This window comes from Oryzias latipes, chromosome 12, assembly GCF_002234675.1.
Source record: "Oryzias latipes chromosome 12, ASM223467v1".
NCBI lineage: Eukaryota > Metazoa > Chordata > Actinopteri > Beloniformes > Adrianichthyidae > Oryzias > Oryzias latipes.
Genome location: NC_019870.2, coordinates 12,018,848 through 12,041,537, shown reverse-complemented (window position 1 = coordinate 12,041,537; position 22,690 = coordinate 12,018,848). Strand labels below are relative to the sequence as shown.

The 22,690-nt window shown below is 37.4% G+C and overlaps 1 protein-coding gene across 3 annotated transcripts in view; it reads left to right on the top strand.

Annotated features, from left to right (window-relative positions):
• LOC105358401 (regulator of G-protein signaling 3-like) overlaps nt 1-22,690 on the top strand; it is a 143,095-nt gene that overhangs the window by 16,803 nt on the left and 103,602 nt on the right. For 2 of the 3 annotated variants that reach the window (XM_023960529.1, XM_023960531.1), the window contains one exon: nt 13,242-13,309. In XM_023960529.1, coding sequence (XP_023816297.1) covers nt 13,242-13,309 — 68 coding nt within the window. Of the gene's footprint in view, nt 1-13,241; nt 13,310-21,468; nt 22,203-22,690 lie in introns of those variants that run through there. The other variant, XM_023960530.1, reaches the window with a different exon arrangement.

Below are 22,690 nucleotides of genomic sequence, written 5' to 3'. Positions count from 1 at the left end.
GTGGCAATCCTGCTCCACTATACTGTCTGATCTAATCCGTAAGCGTATGTGTGTCAGTGGAGGATGCATACTCATCCATGCACTTGCATGTTGCCAGCTGGCAGAATATAGGCCATGGTGGGGCAGCAGCAGCAGTGTGTACTAAAATGGAAATGTCCAAAATCTCTGTATTTTTTTAGTACCCAAACTTCTTAGTGTTGTATGTTTGTAGTGGGATGTTAAATAGACGTGAGAGCTCACTTTTATTCCTGCCACGCTTCTGTTTCACTCTGTATTTTTTTTTTTTATTTCTCTTTGTGCTCGTCTCGTATCACTTATTCACAGTAACCACTTTGTGTTTTTTCTTCTGCTTTTTGCCTGAGGCTGGGGCAAAATTTGAAAAGCACTGTAATGAACCAACATCTGTTAGTAACCAAGGACCAGCTTTAACACCTGACAAGGCCCTGATGTTAAAAGTGTTCTAGCCTGAAACACAGTACATCAGTCCAGCCCACAGATGGCTGATTATTCTTTTGTAAATATTGTACAAAAGAACATTGTATAGTTGTTTGTCTTGAGACTGCTATGGCTTGGAAACTGATGTTTTAGAGTTAGATTGGAGCTGCTGAGTTTTATTGATTTGTGTAATTCAAATGAGGGGTGTCTGAGATTTAGTAGATGAAAAGTCCATTAGTCTAAAGATTGTTTCTCTAGTTCTTAATTTTTTTAGTTTTAAAGCAAAACTTTTCATTACTGAAATCGAGAATCCCACATTGCTCCGCAATACTTTTTGTTCTATAATGGTTGAGAGTTCTAGAAATGGTCAAATTAATTCAAATCAATATAATTGGATTCCATTAATATACTAATTAATGGAATAAACTATCTAAACTTTTTATATTGACTTCATCTGAGAAATGCATTAAAAATATTCAATTTTAACATTTATAAATACAAGAATGTGCATTGCTGTTGCCACAAGATGCATATTTGTTACTTTTTGTAAGTGACAAAGTTACACCTGAGTATTAAAGCTAACGTCATGAGCATTGCATAGTTTCTGGTAATGAATAAAATAAAAAATCCTTGATACAAAATGAATCTAAAAGAATACTACATATATATAAAATCAATATAAAATGAATAAATTTTAGCTTACTGACAAAAGGTGTTTTTACAAATAAACACCTCATGAATCAGAAGATTTGTAACCCCTTATTGTAATAGTAAAATATGTCTGACACAAGAGGCATTCAGCCCTTATCTGTTTGCTCAGCTGTTGCAACAAGACAAATAAAAAAATAAAAGAGTGCTTCCTATATAGTTTCCTGGAAAGTTTCAGGGAACAAATGGGTTTATTGAGTGAGGGCCAATCAAGTACATGGATCTATCAACTTCTACAAATCTTTGCAATATTTGTGCAAGAGAAAAAGTAATCTAAGAACAATAAAGCTACCTGTGAAAGTGTTTGAATCACAAATGTCATAAAAATAATAAATTTGTTCAAATAGAACCAATCGGAACGGTTTGTAACTAAATTAAAAACAAAAACTGACATGCATCGGTAACAAGAAGTTAAGAAATGTTTGGTGTTTAATTTTCCTCAATTCTACTTTACAAACATTTGTCTTATTTTTTTGCTTAAATAATTTTGGTAGCATGAATGATGTAATCAGTGTTAACTAAGTTATTGCAAGCTTCAAATAAAAGAACCTTTTTTAGCATTCCTCAAGCAACTGTGGCTATTTGATCAGTCATCCTAGGTCTACATTTACTGAAATTTCCTGTTTGAATGAGACTGATCACCATAATTCGAATGTTCTCAAAGCCAAAAAAGATGCGTTTACAGGAATCAAATAAAAAAAAAAAATCAATGTAAAATAGGTGAAGAGATTTGACTAAAACAGCACTTTCATTTTGAAAGGTCTCACTGTAGTCACTATTTAATTTGTCCTAAACATTATTTATTTTGTCTCTTATTTATAACGTTGCTTTTTCACCTGACCTTTAACCAAAAAGGCCTTTCATCACTTCAGATAGGCTGTCATATTTATCACATTCTTTCTCTTTAAATTATGTCCATAACGCTGTAGCTGGAGAAAGTCATTTGCCAAATCAATTCATGCTTAGCTCTAGTGTTTGATTTGCAATAAAGTGTTCACCAGCAGTGCTCTCAGTGGATCAGTATGTCTGGCTAATCCCTCAATCAGAAATATATGTGCCAGGTCAGAGCTTGTGCAGCGCAGGTCAAGTCTCTGGTGGCAGAATGATTATTAACTTCAAAGTCTACAGCGTCTTTACAAATTATGCAGCATTATGTTGACATAATGGCAAAAAAGACTGAAGCATTTCTTCAATATGCATACAGCCATTAAAGTCAACAGATATTTGGAAGAAAATCAGATGCAGCTGTTCTACAAATTGACTCAACTATTTGCTTAATCCTAAATTTATAAAACATGTTTTGACTCAGATAAACAGAATGCTTGATTAGAGGTCAGTGTTCTAGAGCAGAGCAGTGGGTTCTTCAACTTCTCTCTTCATTCTAGTGTAATTTGCTCTAGACAGAATGTCCTCTTGGATGCTCCAGGCTTTATGCAGCGGCCACAAAATCTATCCACTCAGTTTTGACAGCTAATTACCCCGTAGGACTGTAATGAAAAGGCTGCCATCTTAACTTTGCTAAACACAAGTTGAAAGACAAAAATAGAAAGCTTGTGCATGAATGGCAGCTGAACAATATTTTCTGACATAAACAAGACAAGGAAATTAGAGCTGATTTTTCCGGTGAAAATTTGGTTGCATATCTTTTGTACATCATAATACAACAAAAAAGTGTCAGTTGGAGTTGTACATCATGACACAACCGTCCGAGTGTTATTTTGAGTGTGTTAAGATGTCTTTCTAAGGAAGAACAATAAAAAGTGAGCTGTTGTTTGGCTTTGGTTCTAAATGTTTGTAATTTCTTTAAAATGAAAGATGATAAAAACAACATGCTTTACATAAAATCTATTGTTTTAATTTAAACTACAAGAAAAAACCTTAATTAACAGAGCTTACCAAGAGATGTCGGTCAGCAATTTCTTTTTTCTCTGTACAGGAGACAAGTGACCCACTGTGACATGTACGTGTGTGTGTTTTCAACCATGCCTAATGCACTTCTCTCCAACAAGCTTATGATGTGGGTCACGTGATCTGCATGTGCATGAAGGCTAAAATAGCAGAACACCCACTGGGGTTGTGTCACACACACATTTGTTTCATATTTTTCAAAGGGGAAAAAGAGGGATCCAGATGCTCCATATTACCGTATATAAACACCGCCAAGCTTTTCCAGATGGTTGCCCCTGGAATCAGTAGATTAGGTCGTACATGGTATGATTAACAAATATTGGACATGAGCATGGGGGAGGGGGTTATGTTTGTTTATACTAAAGTTGTAATAAATATGGGCTTTGAATAAATGCACATTTAAGTTTGTGATCATATCAGTTGATGTTTTTGTAAGTATGTGTAGATCCCACAAGCCATGATTAGGATTCTTGTTCTACAGGGGAACTTTGACCCCAGGCCTGCATCCACTTGATCTGAGGTGAAACATTTGACCCTGTCATACTCGCACAGCTCTCTGCTGCTGCTTTTTTAGGACGTTCCCCTCTCAACTGTGAGCATGCAAAAGATGAAAAAGAAATGGATGCATTCATTTGAAAAACAAACAAACATTTACATTTAAGATTTGATATAATTTAGAATGGATAAACCTTTTTGCGACAACATTTTGGTAAAAACAGATCATTTTGTGATAACAAAAAATACAAAACTAAACCAAGAGAGCTGCAGATTTTTTTCAGTTTGAATAGAGAGAAAAAAAGAAAAATAAACCGTACAATTTTAAAAGTACATGAAAATACAATGCAAATTCATGCAGTTAAATCAATTAACAATGGGGAATTTGCAGGTCCAAAGAGAGAGCTGAAGGGAGCAGTACTTCATTTGCACAAAAGAAAATTATCAATTACTTTTTAGTCTTTAAATGCCTAAAAATTAGGCCTTGCAAGCTAATATGTTAACCTTTTTAGAATAGATTTCTACTATCAGGTGTTTTAATAAAACATCAGTATCTGAATACTGTATTATTGTCTTTGTAAGGGGAAACATTATTAAAAAGGAAAAAATGCAATAGCCTTCTATATGCAGTGTCTTTGAGTTGGCAGTCAGGTTTACAAAGTTAATTAGAGAAATGGGAAGTACCGTAGGTAATTCATCACAGCCTCGCTGTGATTCACTATAATGAATGTCTCACCTCAGGCCTCAGGCTCTCAGCCCCGTGGCTGAAACGTAACCTTCTTTGTTAAGTGAGCTTGTTTTAGGGTTACAGGCAGTTGAACTTTATGGTTCAAAATGTCACTTAATGGAAATAGATCATCATTTAATTGAGAGAGAGAGAGAGAGAAAAAGCATGACTTATTTGTGGCTGATGGGCATGTTAAAGTCTAGCATTTTTATGGGCTTTATATTTTTTAACAAAGTATTTAAAGGACAGAAAAAGTTCCATGGTGATGTTTGTTTTTCTTTAAGACGTTTTTTAAAAAAAGAAAACAGGCAAAACCCTTTACTACCATTTTAAATTTGCTTTCCTAATTACCTTAAAGCTGGTGAAATGTTCCAGTGCTCATCAATATTACTTAGATGTTTATTTGGTTGGATGTGTTTTCTTTGAGTTTTTCCAGTGATGTTGCCAGACATGTCAGGTCACAATATTAAAAAAAGAGCAACACCAGACTTCTGCCCGGAACAAAATTCCCAGCCAAGGCATCAATACCAAAATAAAAAAAAAACAGAATAAAGAGAATACACTGCCTGCCACAGGGGTGTTCTATTTACACATCATTCAGTGTCTGTGAATTGCCACTGCCACAACCTGGACAGTGATAAACAACAAAACATCATTTGCAGGGGCCTCAAAAGTTTTCAGAGTAGGAGGGTACTGAGGCTGCTTGGCAGCCATAGCCGAGCTCCAAAGGCGCTAGGCCTGGACTGATAGGGTGCCCCTGTAAATTTTGAAAATTAGGGCCTTTATATGCATTTTTCAGGCATCTCGGGCATTTTTCAGCTGATTTGAAAGCAGTAGAGAAGGGGGATTTAGTACTGAACCTCTACTGTTAACAACTATGATTTCCCCCAACCTGTTTGCGTGTGACTGCTACACAACTTCCAAAACTTTTGAGGAGGAGCCCCCGAAGCACCACTGTTTTTAAAGTAGATTTACTTGTAACATTCAAGTAAGTTTACTAAGTACTTTAGAAACAAATGCTCTTTACACGTTAACTTTAGCTACTAAAAAAACTGTCAAGAAAGCCCGTCTGATTTATTGAACAGAAAGATTTGAATAACATTCAATCACTAATAATCTTTTTCAAAAAATTCACTAAGGGTGATGGCTGATGTCAAGGATGCTTATAGCCTATCAACAAATAGCAGATGCCTTTACGAAGGCCTAAAACCAAAATGGCGACTATTTCACTCACAGGTGGCAAAGTTTTGCCGGGTGTTGGCTTCTTTTGAGGCGCCTGCATTTGGACAGCTGTTAGCTTTCTGAATCCCTTTTGTTGTCAAACAAGCGTTAAGGTGTTTGTGTCAGACAACTTACCATTGTGTAGTCTCCAGTCAACTGAATTGCCTTTGCTTGTTGGTAAAAATAAAAACTTTACTTGTTTCGCTGGCTTTAAAAAACTCAGTGAAAATGATTACATCACTGAATTCAGAGTATGAAATGCTCAAAGCTGTTTTGTGGTCATGTTTCCTTCCTGGCTTTTTTCATTAGACAAAGCTGCAGGAATGATGATTAGACACATAAGGAGCACCCATGCATTTTAAGGGTTTGTTTAATTAGACAGATCAGCGAACACTTTTTTTGTCTGGTTAAAGATTCAGCCTCAAAACTATTTCTAAATTATGTTTAACCTTAAAATCTTAATTATTTCTGAGACACTGTGTAAGATGGATAAAAAAATATCTTAATCTCTGAACAATTCTGCGTGTTCCCTTTTTTTACCAGTCTCTGCCAGGTCAGTACATGCTTGTAACGCCAACTCAAGGAACAGCTGACATAATCCTATGTTGCTGTTCTGTCTTGGTCAGGAATGAAACAGGAGATGACACATGACAGTCACTACTGAATGTATATCTTACCGAAAACCCTTGCTTTGCTTCATGTCCACTAATGCAATCAATAAATATTCTCGTTTGGTTGCTGCTTTGACGAGGCAGTCAGAGCATAAACAGTGTCAGGTTTTCCCTGTTGTTTCTATGTTATTGATACAGTTGGAATTTTTTTTCTCATACCTTATTTAAATCATTTTTGGGGGGAAAAGGTTTCAGCTTGAGGCAGGGTAATCCATTGGCTGCACACTCACCTTCACTGCATGATGAGATATCATTTGTCTGAATTTATTAAACTTAAATTTTGCTGAATAAACTTTGTTAAAAAATAATTTGTATCAATTACTTTAATGATCTGCAAGTGGATAATCTGCAAATCAGTGTTTTAGTCATTCCAAGCAATTCTTTTGACATGTTAATCTAATTTTTCTTTGCAAACTAAATTGTTTATCTGAACATAAAAAATAAAATTAAAATTAAAAAGCACTGAAAAAAACTTTGGTAATACTTTATCACTTTTTCCATAAAACTAAATAAAAACATATCAAAGGTTATTTATAAAGCACTTTTGTGTTTTGTATTCCACAAAGTGGTTTCTAGGATAAAAAAACATTTAACTAGAAAACTAAAACCAACAGACAGACCTTTAAATCCAAAATTATAAATACAAACACTTCCCTTAATCCCCACTCCCCCACATTATAAAACAGAAAATGGACATTTAAATAAGAAAGGAGGTAAAAACTTGGCTTGACGCTGGAGTGAGAAAGGATATTAAGGGGATCTGTCCACACCAGTAACCCCCCACTCATGATCACAGAGGGCATCACCACAGGATCCAACTGATCAAAGCAAGCAGCCAGACCTGCGAGATCCCACTACACCAGGCCCGAGAAAAGGCTTAGTCCCTGGGGATGAGGATCTCTTTGAGGTTAAACACTATGGAGTCCTACACTGTTCATAAATAAATAAATAAATATGGCCTCATGCAAATACACAATAAACCAATAAATCTCTTATAAATATATAAAAAGATCATGAAATTGTGAAAAACCTGCACACTGATTTTAAATTAGCCATTATATTATTCAATATATTTGATTTTGCTTTAAAATCCTGTTCATTATTTTAAAACAGCATTTTAAAATATTATGTCTTTTTTCAGAAGCTCGTATTTCAAAATCAATATTTTTCAAAGTAGCTTTGTTTTTATTTCATGTTGCTGTTTTTCACAATGGCGTATTCATTTAATGAAGAGCTTTTTCAGGAGAATGAGTCTATCTGTCAATCAGTGAAAGTGGGCGGGATCTAAGCGTTCATTGGCTCATCCATGGAAATCGACTCATATTCCTGGATACCCGCTCAGCGGTGTGCCAGTCAGAGAGGTGACATATTTCAGTGATATCTGCACGGCTTTGCTGACATTAGAGATCAAATAGAGTCAAACAGTCTGTCTGCTGCAGAAGATGCAAACATCTACAACTCTGTTTTTGTAGTTTGAGGGTTTGTGTGGACCAAACCACAGAGGAGCTCCGGTGGTCCAAATCTTGGTGTCCCCCGTTGAAACACTCCTCATTCTTACGCCATTCACTCAGAGCTCACATCGTGCCTCATGTCGGCTCGCAGGAGGTGAGCTGGCGGACCGACAGTCAGACCAGGCAGCTTCGCAAAGCGGGACAAGCCTGCTGAGGCCTCCTGAATCTTGTGATATTTTACTCATTTCATTGAGACAATTATTATAATCAGGTCCTCTGATTTTATTTTTCCCTCCCGGGAAAATGTTGAACCTTTCCTGCGATGACGTTTCTGACCGTAGTCGGAAAACGCAGCGGAAATCCGGGATTCATTGAGCAATTCTGCAGCCAGGGGTTACTCCAAGAATCAGGCTCTGTACTTTGGAGGAAGTCTTTTTTTACTATTACTTTTCCGGGGGACAGGGCAACAGACCCTTAACTTGCGCTCACACAATCACTCTCGCGCTGCCTGGGCGCTCTGATTTACACGTAATTTAAGACGTTTGACTGCAGGACCTGAAGCAGAGACTCTCTCTGGGATGATCTCATGAAGTCAAACATGGAAACATTGTTATCATGTAGAACTATTCAAAATACATAAACCTGATCTTTTAACACTCCGTCCGTGTGCATTGTGCATCCATGCATTTATACTGAGATAAGCACAGGCAACCGCTCCATGTGGCTATCAGGCTAAAAACATTAGCTGGTAGCCCATCCCACACGCGGCATGTTGCGTTCATGGAACTCCAGTTCATAGATGTTTTGTGGAACTCCAATAACCACCCAGCCTAACTTAGACCACTACTAGATGTTAATTAGAAGATGAAAATTGCCGAACCGACCACAAAACCACCTGAATTATGCACACTCGCCCAAAGCCACTTTTGTCCGCAAATTTAGAACAGAAACTGCCCAATTTCGTGTAACACTGTGGATGTGTTAAGGTGCATACTCCCCCTAGTGTTGAGGGGTGGGCATTGCGCCGTCACGTTTGGTGAAGCATCTTCGATCGATGTAGTCAGGGTGCTGCTGCTCATGTCTGAGTAAAGGACTGGCCAATCACAAAAGTGTCTCCGCCTTGTCTAGTTTGATTGACAGACAGACACAGTCTCCTGAAAAAGCTCTTCATGAAATAAATACGCCATTGTGAAAAACAGCAACATGAAATAAAAACAAAGCTACTTTGGAAAATATTGATTTTGAAATCCAAGGTTCTGAAAAAAGACGTAGAATTATAATAATATTCCACATGAATAAAATTAATATTTTAAAATGCTGTTTTAAAATAATGAACAGGTTTTTAAAGCAAAATGAAATATATTGAATAAGATAATGGCTAATTTAAAATCGGTGTGCAGGTTTTTCACAATTTCATGATCTTTTTATATATTTATAAGAGATTTATTGGTTGACTGTGTATTTGCATGAGTTCATATTTATTTATTTAATTAAATATTTATTTATTTAATTATGAACAGTATAGGACTCCATAAAACACTGGAGTAAAAAAAAAAAGTAAAAATAATAAAATACACCAAAGTAAAAACAAAGCACCAACAACATGCAAAATCTTTAAAAGTAAATATGAATAATCTTATACTGGAAATAGCATAAAATAAAGAATGAATGCTCAAAGTAATGTAAATATCAATTAAATATAGGTCCAAATTTCAGTTATTAGCCAGATATAAAGGTAAGTCTTATGTCTTCTTTTAAAGACGTGGGCAGTCTTTGCGACCCTTAGGGTCTCTGGGTTGTTGTTCCAAAGACGAGGACCATAATGGTTGAGCGAGGCCTTGCCATCAGTTTTGTTTTCTAACTTAAGGTGTGCACCAGATGACCTCAGGGTCTGCAAGGATATCAGACAAACATGAAGGACCACAGGCCATAAAAACAATTATAGACATAATCATCACAAAGAGAACATTAAAATTTCTTCTAAATTGCACATAGACTCAATGCAGTGGTTTTAAAATGGCTGAAATGTGTTCCCGCCCTCTGGTCCTCTTCAGCACGCGTGCGACTGAGTTATAGAGTAACTGATAGTTTAATATGCCCTTTTTGTGAAGACCAGAGAGCAGGGCATTACAATAAATTATTCTACCAGAATCAAAAGCCTGCATTAGCACCTCCATGCACGCAAGTGAGAGCAATGGGCAGACTCTTTAACATTTTAATATGCACTATAAATTTAAGCGCACAGTCAAAAAGAACACCCAGGTTTCTCACACACTAAGAATGTATAAATGTTTTCAGTTTTGATCAAATGAACTCTCTTCTTCAGAACAAATGAGTAAAATCAGAGTTCTGTTCTGAAATTCTTTGCCATTCTAGATTTTATGTCTAAGTACATCCAACGACTCTTACATATAGTAATGTAAAGCTCTGTCATCAGCATGGCTATGAAAACAAACACCATGCCTCCTGATGACTTTCCCAAGTGTCAGCATAAAGAAATGTAAAATGTTAGGGCCTAAAATTGATCTGTAGGGAGCCCTACACTTGCTTTCATGGACTCATGTGGATCATGTGTCCATTTTTTTCTGTGAGATAGGAATAAAACCAGTTAAGAGAGAAGTCAAAACTTGTCAGGTTGTAAAATATTACTGTAGTTGACTAATATCTTGACCCCTTATTCAAGGCAGAGAAGCAGTCAGTCAAGCCTTAATTTGCCTTAAAATTTAAATAAAAATTACCGGACCTAGGAAAAGTTTGACTTGAAGCATCTGCTAGTTGAAAAGCTACTATACTGTTTAGATAATCTCTGGGCATCAACATATAATTTCCTGATGCTTGAGCACCTATGTTAAAAAACATAATTTCCTTTAAAAAAAAAGAAGATTGTTCTGTGGAAAAAAAAGAATCTGAAGATGACCTGTATTATATAAACAACACAAGTCCAAAAGGGAGTGAATAGAAGAAAAATCTTATAAAATCTCACCCCCTTTACCTTAAGTCCTTATTTTCCTAACTAAACCCAGTGCACCCAACATCAAAGTCCAGTGCCTTACCCAAGTGTATATTCGGTTACAGCTGCACATGTAATTCTTATTTCCAAAAACACACAAATGAATCTTATTTTATAAGTATGCAGATTTACAAATACTGATGTTCTGTATTGTTTTGCATTTGTACATATTTCTCAATGATCAATGATCATACCTGTTATTCAACACCTGGTTTTGAATAAAGGAAAAGCGCAAGATACTTTAAGAATAGTTATTTATGTGTATGTGTCCCACTGACTTTTTCCCCCCATTTAATCTTCTTGTTTTTTTCTTTCTAATTTTTTTTGTCTGTTGCCTTTCAATAAATCCATTTAATTTAAATCCTTCTTTACAATTGGGCCCTTTTTCCTGAGTTTGCCCATGTTTGTACCTTTCCTGCTGTCTGTCCAGTCTGTCTGCAATCGTCCCTTCTTTCTTTTTTCTTCTCGTGTCATTCATGCTGGACTTCCACATTACTTTCTGCAACACATTTTTACACTCACATGCCCTGTGAAAGTTTGTCTTACCCAGAGACAGGGCTCCTCATCTGGGCTTGATGCCAACCAGGTTAACCTTTCTCTTTTGCTGCACCCCCTGAAGCGCTGAGATTAACAAGTGAAAAAGTCTTTTTTGAAACAGCCCCTTTTTTTAAATGTGACGTTACAGCTGTTTCGGCCTCAGAGGAAAGTGTTCGGCTTGTAGGCACTGCGTGTGCTTTCTCAGTGGAATTTTCAAACTTAAAAATTAAAGAACGAAAGATTCATGTTCCGATTTTAGAGAGGTTTTATATTATCTCTTAAAACATTTTAAAATGTCTTTTTTGTTCATTTTTGCAAATGAAGGCCCTATCAAAGAATACAAAAGGGTTTTTTGTTGCTCCACAAACATGAATAGTCCCTTAAGAAGTTTAGGAAATAATTGTGATTATCGCAACACCGAATAAAGTTTAATAGAAGGACATTGGAAACAAACAAGATCTGTTCAGTTTATAATCTGGCATGTCACTTGATGTTAAACATAACTAAAGTTTTCAACTCAGAACTGTTTCATTTTAACTTTTTTATTTTCCAGATTCTATCCTTATTTATTGTCTTTATGCAAAAAAAATGGACCAATGACGATATTTTACTATTTCACAGAAATACTGTATTTTTGGGGGTTTTGGGTTGTTCAGACTTAACTCCTGCAGCAAATGTTGAACCTCACCGTAAAAAACAAAAAAAGAAAACAAAAAAAGTCTTTGAATGATCTTATGAACCCAGACATTGAGACATGTTTACTGAGGTTTTGTAAACTTGATCTCTCAACATCGTCTGTGTCTTCTATGCATTGTAAATTACATAATAAGTCAACCCTTCCATGTAGCAATGAAGCAAAAAACTTTAGCCCCTCCTACACACAGCGGGAGCATCAAGTTTATGAGCACATTTTTTTGGCTTAGTTGTTCAGTACTGTTGCACTTCTCTCCCAAAATGCAAACTGAGTTTTTTTCTTTTTTTACTATGCTTTTTTTTCTTTGGCTGCTGCAACTTAAAAATATTTTTGCCTTCTTTATTATCCTTTTTTTTGTTTCCCCCTACGGCTTATACTCCAGAGCAACTTATAGTCCAAAAATGACGGTAAAACCCCCAAAAATGAATTCAATGTGTTCAAAGTTTGATGTTTTAAAAATCAAATAACTTAGTTGTGGTAATAATCTTGATTGCTTCAGCATCTCTAGCAGTTAACAGATGGTCACTTTTTGAGTTGCCTCTTTGAGCCAGACCCAAAGTGGTTTGGGTTTGGTTGGCCCGGTTTAAAACCTTTCACAGTCTGATCTGGGATTGTTTCCCTCCTCTGGTGATATAGATAGGGGTGTGACGAAACCGTACACAAAAGAGAGGAATAATGGGAAAGACTGACACATCAAACACATCAAACAGCGGTTGAGATTGGAGCGGCGGGGTGGGGTGTGGGTGGGGGGGTTGGTAGAATAATCGATCCTGTGTGAAGTTTGAGGGAGAGGCAGAGGGGCGTACTTAAGAAAGCTATAAATATGAAAAGAAATATGTTCTTTGATGGAAATAGGATGTGGAGAAACAAAAAAAAAGAGAGAAGCAGATCTGCATTGTGGCACAAAGCTGAATGCTGCCTTTATGAGCGATGGTTAAAAAGGACACTGAGGCGTGAGTCCCGTAACCATAGCAACTTCCCAGGAGCCCTATGACGGACAGATAATAGAGTGAGAGAGGAGTTCCTTTTTTGCTTCTTTACCCCTCCGTCCCTCCCTCCCTTCTTCCCTCCCTCTCACTTGTTCTCACTTTCATTCCCCTCTCGGGCAGTTTGTTGGATTTTCCCATCCTATACTGTTTTCCTTTATGCAGCTGCCTTTTTGTTGTTTCTTTTCTCCTTCTGTGTGCTCTCTAAAGTGCAAACATCTGCCTTGCGAAACAGTCTCTGCTGTAGCTACTTGATGTGATCTGTCTTCAGGCACTTTAATGGACCCTCACAACTATTTGGGGATTTTATTTGTGTTCATCCAGAAAGCTGTTTTGCATTGGAGAAATGTGCTCCAGAAGCACTGTGTCAGCTTGTGATGCCTTTGTCTACGTTTCAGAGGCTGTGCTGTCAAACCATGGTGCTGCCCCCGAGACCAATCACCCTGAGATAATGCAATGCCTAACAGTAAGTACAACCCATAACAACTTTGTTTCTCTGATTCCCTGTACTTTTGCGTTTTCTGTTGTGTATCAGTATTTATTGCACAAGTGTGTGCACAGGGATTGGCTAGGTTCTCTCAACACTGACCTTTGACATTGCACTGATTCCAAAAAGTCATCATGCATAAGCATACCTTTAGAAAGACAGTGGCTGCACGAATTCCACTTTACAAATCCTGAGCAGCCATAGCAACTAATTAAATTATGTGCTTCAGCTTTGAGCAGTGAATGGAGCAAGATGTCATTTCTTGAAAGGCTGTTCGTCAGAAGGCTGATTTGCATGTGGAGCAGTATAAGACAATTTTGCAGTCAAATGTGAATCACTATTTGCTCTCAGTATTTTTTGGTGTTAGCCTTTCATACTTTTGTATTTTATATTTTGCAAGATTTCCTGCTGTTATTTGAAATTTTAGGTAAATTAAGGGCCAATTTCTGCTTTCTTGGTATTAAGGAGGCTGGAAAGCACTTACAAATGAATGGGAATCTTGTACAGCACTTATGTAAAGGAGTATTTGCTTAAGAACAGAACAATTAGAGCACTGAAGAATTAAATCAGCAAATTTACATGTTTGGCAGATTATCAAGCAGAAAGGTTCTCTGCAGGAGTTTAAGTCAGAGCCTTGTGAAAGTTTATTACACCTTGCACTGTGTATAAAAACATGTCAATGATGTGTAAATGGTTAATAATTGAAAGAAACTTATTACCATATCCTACTTTTTCTTAATTTTCTTTTCAATTTCTTTGTTTTCAATTAAGGTGATTTCGCTCCTAAAAAGACACAACATTTTTACATTTTAAACTATTTACCGGTACCTTTACTTCAGACACTTTTTGGTTAATCAAACTAAACATCCTAATGTTAAGACATCCAGCTTTATAAATTAATTTTGCTTCATATCTGCTTTATTAAAAGCTCCTGTCCTTTTGTTTAATGCACAACTCCAAGTTTTTTTAAATAAAACATAAAAAAACACAACAAAACCAAAAAAAGTTGATAAAAAGACAAAGATATTTAAAATGTTCTTTCATGAATATTTTATATGTTTTAATATGCATTGCGCATATGAACAGAATTAACATAATAAATCGAGAGGAAAAACAAGAACTTTTTAGGATTTTTACAGACTGTCATAAACTGAAACAGAAATAGAGCATGTGGCACTCTAAGAGGTATTCATTTTCAAAGAAATATACATTATTTTTTATTTTATTATCAACAAAACAAAGGCACATGTTCATGCTTTGAAAAACACAGCCCTCTCCTCACTTTAAAGCACGAACTTGATATGCACTTTTAAATCTGATGCAAATGCTTTTTTTGCCACCATTTGATGATGTTTGATGAGCCTTCTCTGTCATTGGCAAAGAGCAAAGAAAATTTACTAATAGTAATAAATAGCTGTACCCTGAATACAGAGCCATGCAGCATCACTTTGCTTGTCAGCTGGCATTAGCTCTTCAACTGCTGCTGTGTATTTGGATCAAGCACTGTCTCAGTCGGACAAAAGATGGAGAAGAAGGTGAGGTTAGCAAAGGACATGTCCTTGGCTCACCAGTTTTGTATCTGAATGTTTGATTGATTTTAGGAGTCAAATGTCTGTTTTCTCTTCTTTACGCTGCAATTTCTGATTAGTCATACAGAGACAACTGACAAGAGCAACAATGCACACTTATGTATTCACAGAAAGTTTCAACTACCGTATTTTCCGGACTATAAGTCGCACCGGAGTATAAGTCGCACCAGCCCAAAAATGCATTATAAAGTAGAAAAAAACACAGATAAGTCGCACTGGACTATAAGTCGCATTTTAACTTTCACAACCTTATATGATACAATCATAGCAGACTGTTTATCTAATAATTTCAAAATAATTTTTTCTCAAACTTATTTATTTATTCTTTTCATGAAGCATCATTGGCCAACTAATACTCTGTTTTCATCCTGTATTTTTAGAAACAGTTGTCATTTTTATTGCATTTCTGAATCTATGAAATCATTGGAAAATAGAATATTTTGTTGTTAGCCTTCAAGATGTTACTGTAAAAAAAACTTTGCTGATTCTCTGAGTCACTTAACATACTCTTAACACTTAACATACCTCATACATCAAATTGACAGAGGAACATCATCTCTATTCCTCACAAATGAACACAACAGGAGGGTTAACAATGTATTTATTTCAATTTATTTCTAATATAAGTCGCTGTGGAGTATAAGTCGCACCCCTTGCCAAACTATGAAAAAAAGGCCGACTTATAGTCCGGAAAATACGGTAATCAGTTTTCCTAACATGCATGCGGTGGACTCAGTAGGGTAAATGCAAACTCCATCAGTCAGTCAGAAGTTATGTGTGACAAACAAACCTTACATTCAGATATTTATAGCCTCTTATTTCCTACCTTTACTTTGAAAAACCCATAGAAACCGTTTGATATTTGATTGCTTTGTTAATGGCTTGGATTACGTTAGCTATTGAGGTTTAGGTTGAGTGATTCTCTTTGTGGTCCATGAAGCTGGTCACTCGAATGCAAAAGAGGGAGCCGTCATGCAGCTTTCAGCGTTTTAGTCTAAAAGTTGTTGCTCAGTTACAAACCAAGGCACTCTGTTTTATTAATAAGTTATTCAGATTTTCGGGAGAATTTCTGCAAATTCTGCAGATGTTTTGGGGATGGAAGTGAGCGAAAAAAGCTGTCTTTTACCATATGTTGAAATGCAATGTCATGCTTACGCTGTGACTGTTCTGTTGTACACTGTCACTCTGCAATAATGCCAGGCGACTTCTAGCTTTGCCCCTGTCAAAAAGGATTGTGTCTCGTGATGCTAAACCTATGCTGTTTGGGGCAATGCTGCAACTGCTCGGCTAGTTGTTTTATTTAGAATCTAAAGAATGTAATTTAACCTGCAGCACTGTTTGTATATCAGCTCTGTAAGCCGCTTTTCTTTTTTTACTTTTCAACTTTTTCCTGCCTACAAAGGAATGAAGATAGAGTTTATTAAAGAAAAAAAAACTTAGTTTAGTCCCATTCTAACTGTAAAACCCCCACATCAATTGGATTTGTACAGTTTGAGCAGAACGTATTAAAACCATTAAGATTTGGGCTCCTGGAGTGACTGACAGTTGGAGCCATTCAGCTGATCAGTGTGACTTCAAGCTGCATCCGTGTTGCTTTGGAAACACTCCAGGATGTGGATCTGTAGAAAGCGGTTTGGTCAAATGAAGTTTCTGTTTTGCTCCTGATTCTGACTGCGAAGGATTACAAAACACACAAAAAAGGTCTTCCTTGAAGTTCAACAGTTCACACGCTCTTTCAGTCGTGTACTCATTGGCTTCGTTTGAAATATATCTTGTTTTTTTTTTTAATACTTTACATCAAAAGAAAGCTTTATATTTTGGGAGGACATTTTTTTTTGTAAATCCATTGATTTATTTGGTTGTGGAAAAGTTTCACATCCGTATTTATGAATGGTCCTTCCCTTTTGCTGCTTCCCCTCCCTCCTCGTCTGTATCTATGGGTGAATTAGAGGAACAGATGATTGTGAAGGACCGTCTCAGAGGAGAGTTCAAGCAAAGAGGGCAAATTCGCAGACTAAATTGAGGGCAAATGAAAAACCTTTTAGGCTGTCTTTTCTTTTCTCTACCCACCTTCTGTTGCCTTGAACTTGTTCCCTTCCATGCCACTGCACTGTCCTCCTCCACTTAGTAGTAATTTCTGTGCTGTTTTTTTCTCCTACCACGTTGTCACCCCATGGTTATCACCCTTTAGCAGACAAAGAGCTCTGCGGTATCATTATCTGCCCACTCTTTACCGATTTAAACAGATTTCAATGTTTGATGACCACCTGGCATATCAGTTTGTTTTTGATGATTTACTCAGGGCTCATTAAATGCTTTGGAGAGTTCAGATTCTGCTGAAGATACATGATACCCACCAAGGAATGTCCCTTTAGAAACCCCAAAGCTATTTCAGGCACATTTTCTTATCCTCTGACAATCCCTTTACAGCTTTCCTCTGCAATTTGTTAGAGCTATTTCTCTTTCCTGCTACAGTTTAGAGATAAACTGTGCTTGAAACTGTGCTTTTTTTTTAGTTAGGGTAGATAAACGTTTTTTTAGTGCATGCACAAAACATTTGACCTTCCCCTCTTAAAAAGAAGCCTGTTTTTACTGTTTTTAAAGAAAATGTTCACTTTATTATATAAAACCACTTTTTAGGATTGCTGATCAGTTAAAAATAGTTTTCAAAGTTATGTTATGTTAAATACTTAAAGGAGAAAAAGCAGAAGTAAATTTTAAACTTGGTGTTCAGGGTTCTTTTAAACATTTCCAGTTAAGTCTTCTAATCATGCCAGTTGTGCAGAGCATTTCTTTAAAAAGTTGATAGTTGTTTTCCCTGGACATGCAGTCTTTTGCTATCACTTTACTGGTCATTTGCCTCCTAATGGATTCTATGTAACTAGCTCTGGCATGTCGATTACATGGAAAAGTGTGTGTAAACGTGAAAACAAATTGTATTTCTTTGATTTTTTTTTTTCCTTTTTTTAATTTCAGACTTTAGTTTATCAGTAATGCATTTTTTTGTTCTGACTTGTCAGTGTGGAGCTTTACAGTCCTGTTTTGTTTGAATCTGCCTCTTGTTCTATAATTGCTGGTACCTAGGTTAAGTTGTCACAGCTGCCTCTTGTTAATTTCTTCCAGTGTTTATAACTTATTTGTTTTCAGATTGTCATAGTTTCCTTCTACTCAGGATTTTTTTTCCTGTTTATGCTTTGCTTCAGTTCTTTTCTGTTTTCTTTTTCACTTTATTTTATGGATTCGTTTTTTTTTTTTTTACCAGACTTTCTCCAGTTTTCCTGCACTTGGGTCATTGTTTATCCATCAATCATGGCAAAGTGAATTGATTGTTGAACATTGACGACAAAAAGGTGTGTTTTTACAGCGGACGTTGCAGATTTGAAAACAGTGTTTGTCTCAGATCAGGAAATAAAAAGGTTATTCTTTTTATTAAAGTTGATCATGGATTATAGAACCCAAATTTTTTTCTATTAAATAGTTAACACTAAGCTTAACAACTGGTCTGTCAGTTCTGCATTTTTAAAGAACTGGTGATAATTGACTTTATAAGGGTTGTTGTCGAGAATAGATTTACCTCTACCACCACCAGGGGACAACTTAAGTTTTTTTATTTTTCACATTTCTGAACAGAAATTCATTTATAAGATGGTGAAATCATAAATCTTTCAGAACCATTAGAAATGATTTCCAACAGCCACTTTCTCAGATTGTAGGTCAAATTTAATATTTTAAAACTTGCCATCTAAAATGTGGATTAGCTGTGATTTATTTAGAAGGTTTGATATAGACATATTTTACCTGCTTCTGATTCATGTCAAGTACTGGAACCCAGGTTAAAAGCTTAAAAAGAAATTGGATAGATTGCTAAAGTTACCTGGATTTCATTTTTCATTTTATTGTTAACGCTAACCCCCAGACCTTAGTAAACAACACATACAATAGAATTTCAACACTTTAAGACACTTTTGTATTTTTTTGTATACATACAATAATGTAAGAAAAAGGCTGAAACTGCTGAAAAATCAGTAGATAAGCACTCATGTGTCTGTATAAAATTCACTTAACATGATGCCTTTTGTGCTCCAGTAAACCTGCTGAATTATTTATAGTGAAGTTCAAAACTGGTCCTATTTTTTATGATCCAGATGTTGGGGTCATGCATTTTTTACATTTCCCTCTCGCATGAAAAAGAGAATAAAACATATATACCATGTGACTATGTTACCATGCCATAAAGCAGAACTTTAGCAAACATCAGCACTAAAGCTGATGTCACTTTATGTAGTTAATTACCTACAGAGCAATGCTTTGGTGCTTTAAGTCTTACTCCCATCATCCTTTGATCTATTGTAAAAGCGTTCCCAGTGTTCTTTTAATAATGACTATGCCATTTTTCGCCTCCAAAAACAAAACAAAAAATGGTGTCATTTACTGAGACATAGTTTCTGGAGAGCGGCAGTAGTTCATTACAAATTCACCTCTGAGTTGTGAGCAGGACTGTTGGTGTAGAGGAAGCTTGCCTCGAAATCCTGTCATTCATCTGTTTAAATGCTTTTCTGCTAGCTCACAGCTCCAATTAAACCCCAACCTAACATTAGCGGTGCAAGCAAATACTGATACACAAAGCAATATTGGATCTGTCCAGTTGTAGAGTTTTGAGCCAAATAAATACCAGGTCAAACAAGAACAAATCATCTATGCATCAATTCATCAGAATGGAGTGGAGCAGGAAGCTTGTGGCCCACCGTCTGTAGCACCTAAGTCGCTTCGCTGCTACAGGCTTTTTCTTTGGGCAGCTGTGGAGCAGCGGTCGACCCATGATCGTAAGATAGAAGGTTCGAGCCCCGCCCTGCACACCCATGTGTCGAAGTGTCCTTGGGCAAGACACTGAACCCTACCTTGCCTCTGGTGGTAGGTTGGTGCCAGTGTTCGGCAGCGGAGCCACCACCAGTGTGTGAATGTGTGTGTGAATGTGTGTGTGAATTTATGAATGTGTGTGTGCCTGGGTGAATGGGTCTGTGACTGTAAAGCGCTTTGGGCCTTGTAGGTAGAAAAAGCGCTATAAGTATACACCATTTTTCTAACGGCATTTTTGCGTTTTTTCCTGATTCACAACTATTTGAATGAAGAAACACCCAGAAATGCTGTTTTTGAGCTGAATTGTTTTTTTTATATGTCCTCCATCATAAGAAAAATGCTGCAAGAGAATGTTAAAAACACCCAAAACATGATTTTCATCACAGTGGGTCTTTAAATTTAAAGTGGATCTTAAGCTGTGACCCTGAACTTGGTCTTGGACCGGTCTTGTGCTGAATGGCTTCAAGGGCACCTCCCCCTTTGTTGGGTGTTTATTTGGGTCAGAAAGAGAAACACAAAATGAGAGAGAAATCCCACACTAAAAAACAGATTGGCCTTGTCTGGCTTCTAGTTGAGCTTTTCAAAACTCCTTTTTCATTCCTCTCTGTAAGACATGCTTTATTCTCTCCTTTTCTCCTCTCCCTCTAATCAGTCCTTCTGCCTGTTTGGAGGTGAACAGCGCAGCGGGAAGATTTTTTTTTGTGTTCTTGATGGGTAACCCTTACCCCTTTAAAAAGAGACAGGGGAAAGCTGCCATTACCACTGGCATGAAGGTGTCTAAAGACAATAGCGCTGTCTGCCACTTTATTAACTTGAGGAGATTAGTCCTTGTGTCAGCTTTCTGTTCATGTTTTATCCATGAGCCAGAAATCCAAGGGATTAAAAGAAAAGGAGGCAAGGTGGGATTAAATGGGTTTGGCAGGATTTGGTAGGATCAATGCAGACTTCTTACTTTGTGCCAGTTTTGAAGTGTTTGTTGTCATTATTTGGTAGATTCCCACCATTGTATCAGACATATAAATGTGTATATATATTTAAAAAACAAAAGCAAAAAAACTGTTTGGATAACTGGACGTTGAGGGTTTGCAGACCTGCAGATTTCCGCACAAAGCAGTTTAAGGTGAGAGGGAACAGCTGAAAGGAAAAGCGTAGGAAATATGGAAGTTGAAAAGATAACAAACAAGCATGATGTCTGGACAGGGAGTATGGGAAACTACCGTGGAAAGAGTCTGGTGGCCCGTGACGTATAAGTAATGCGAGTGAGTCCTTGAAACAAACAAAAATCAAATTAAATTGTCTTTTGTTTAGAATTGTGGTCATTGTGTTGGCATCAAACCTGTCAGGGAATTTGAAGCATTTCCCATGGCAGCGCTCATGTGGTCCGAAATGAACTTTTCTCAGACCTTTTAGACATTTCCCATCAACGTCCTGCCTGTAGCACTTTAATTCATATGTGCCTCACCTTTGTTGGTCGCTTCAGAGAACTGTAGCACCTCTCACAGCCTCGCAGTGAGGACTCAGGAAGCAAAGCGACCTTATCGGGGGCCGACACACAAAGCTCTTCTTGCCTCAGAGTGGCGAGGTATGCATAAGTGATTGTACATGTGTGTGTATGTGCATGATGGTGGGAGTGGGGGTGGGGGGCAGTGGGAGGCACTTCCTCCCATTCTTCTGCTGTGGAAGAGTTCCCATGAGCGCCCCTGCCAGGAGCTACAGTCGGGCCCAAGCAGGCCAAGCCGGAGCTCGTCTCGCCTGCGTGACGCCAACTCACACTCACACAGCTGATTTTAGGCGCTACTGGAGCTTCTGTTGTTCATGCAACACACTGAGGAGCGGGGTGTTAGAGTGGTGGCTAAAAGGAGAAGAAAGAAGGGAGAATGGACACTATAGGGGGGGGATTTACTAGAGGACAGTAACATCTGCTGCAGCTGAGAAGAAAGCAACCAAAAAACGCCCACAGCTGAATGTTCATGAATGACTGGAGTCACTCATGAGCTTTACATGGAATTAAGTTCATCTGGAGGTCAGTGACAGCTGAGAAGAAGGTGAAACGACCCCTTTTGATTCTTCAAGTTTCACATGATCTGCATCTAAAGCCACCTCATCTGGTCTGCCATCTGGAGCCCGCAAGGCTTAAGGAAGTCACCTCTTGAACTCTCTGGACAGCAGTCGAGATGATTCACAACACGTTGAAGACCTCAGAACCTTCAGAACAAAGCCCCAGGAGAACATGCTCAGCTGCGCAGAGAAGGCTGTGGAGATACTCAGGCTGCAGAAGGAGCAGCCAGGTGGAAAGTCACCGTCGCAGCGTTTGCGTGTTGTCTGCAGACCTAAATGCTGGAGAGGACAGAGCAAGAGGAGGAAGTGGTGTGATACACACTATTCACGGGCTTTGCCACCTCTGCATTGGATGTAGGCTACCACAGGTGTGTCTATGTAAAAACAGAAAAAAGTAGAATGGCTGCACTAATTGTACAGTATTTATGTGTGTATCTGACACTCAAGTACATCCTTTTATACCTGCACAGAAGAAAAAGCACTTTTCACAACTTGTCCAGCCGAACAGGAAAATACATTTTATGAAGTGAAGGCATGGGATATATAATGAATGTGGGTTTTGTTTTTGAAAGGGAGAAGCAGCTCTTCATCCTTTAAATTATTGAAGCTTAATACTCTGAGACAAAGATCTGATGGAGGGACAGCACACAAAAAGCTGAAGGAGAGAAATTTCAGATGAAAGCATGCCTCTTGTGTACAATCCAGGGTCAACTGTATAAAAGATAACAAATATATACAGTTAGGAAAAATTAAAGATTAAAAGTGATCGTTGCAAAAAAAGGAAAAACATCCATACCATGGAAGTCTTTTTAACAGTCAACTGTTAATTCTACCTTTTACTGCATTTGTGGAACGA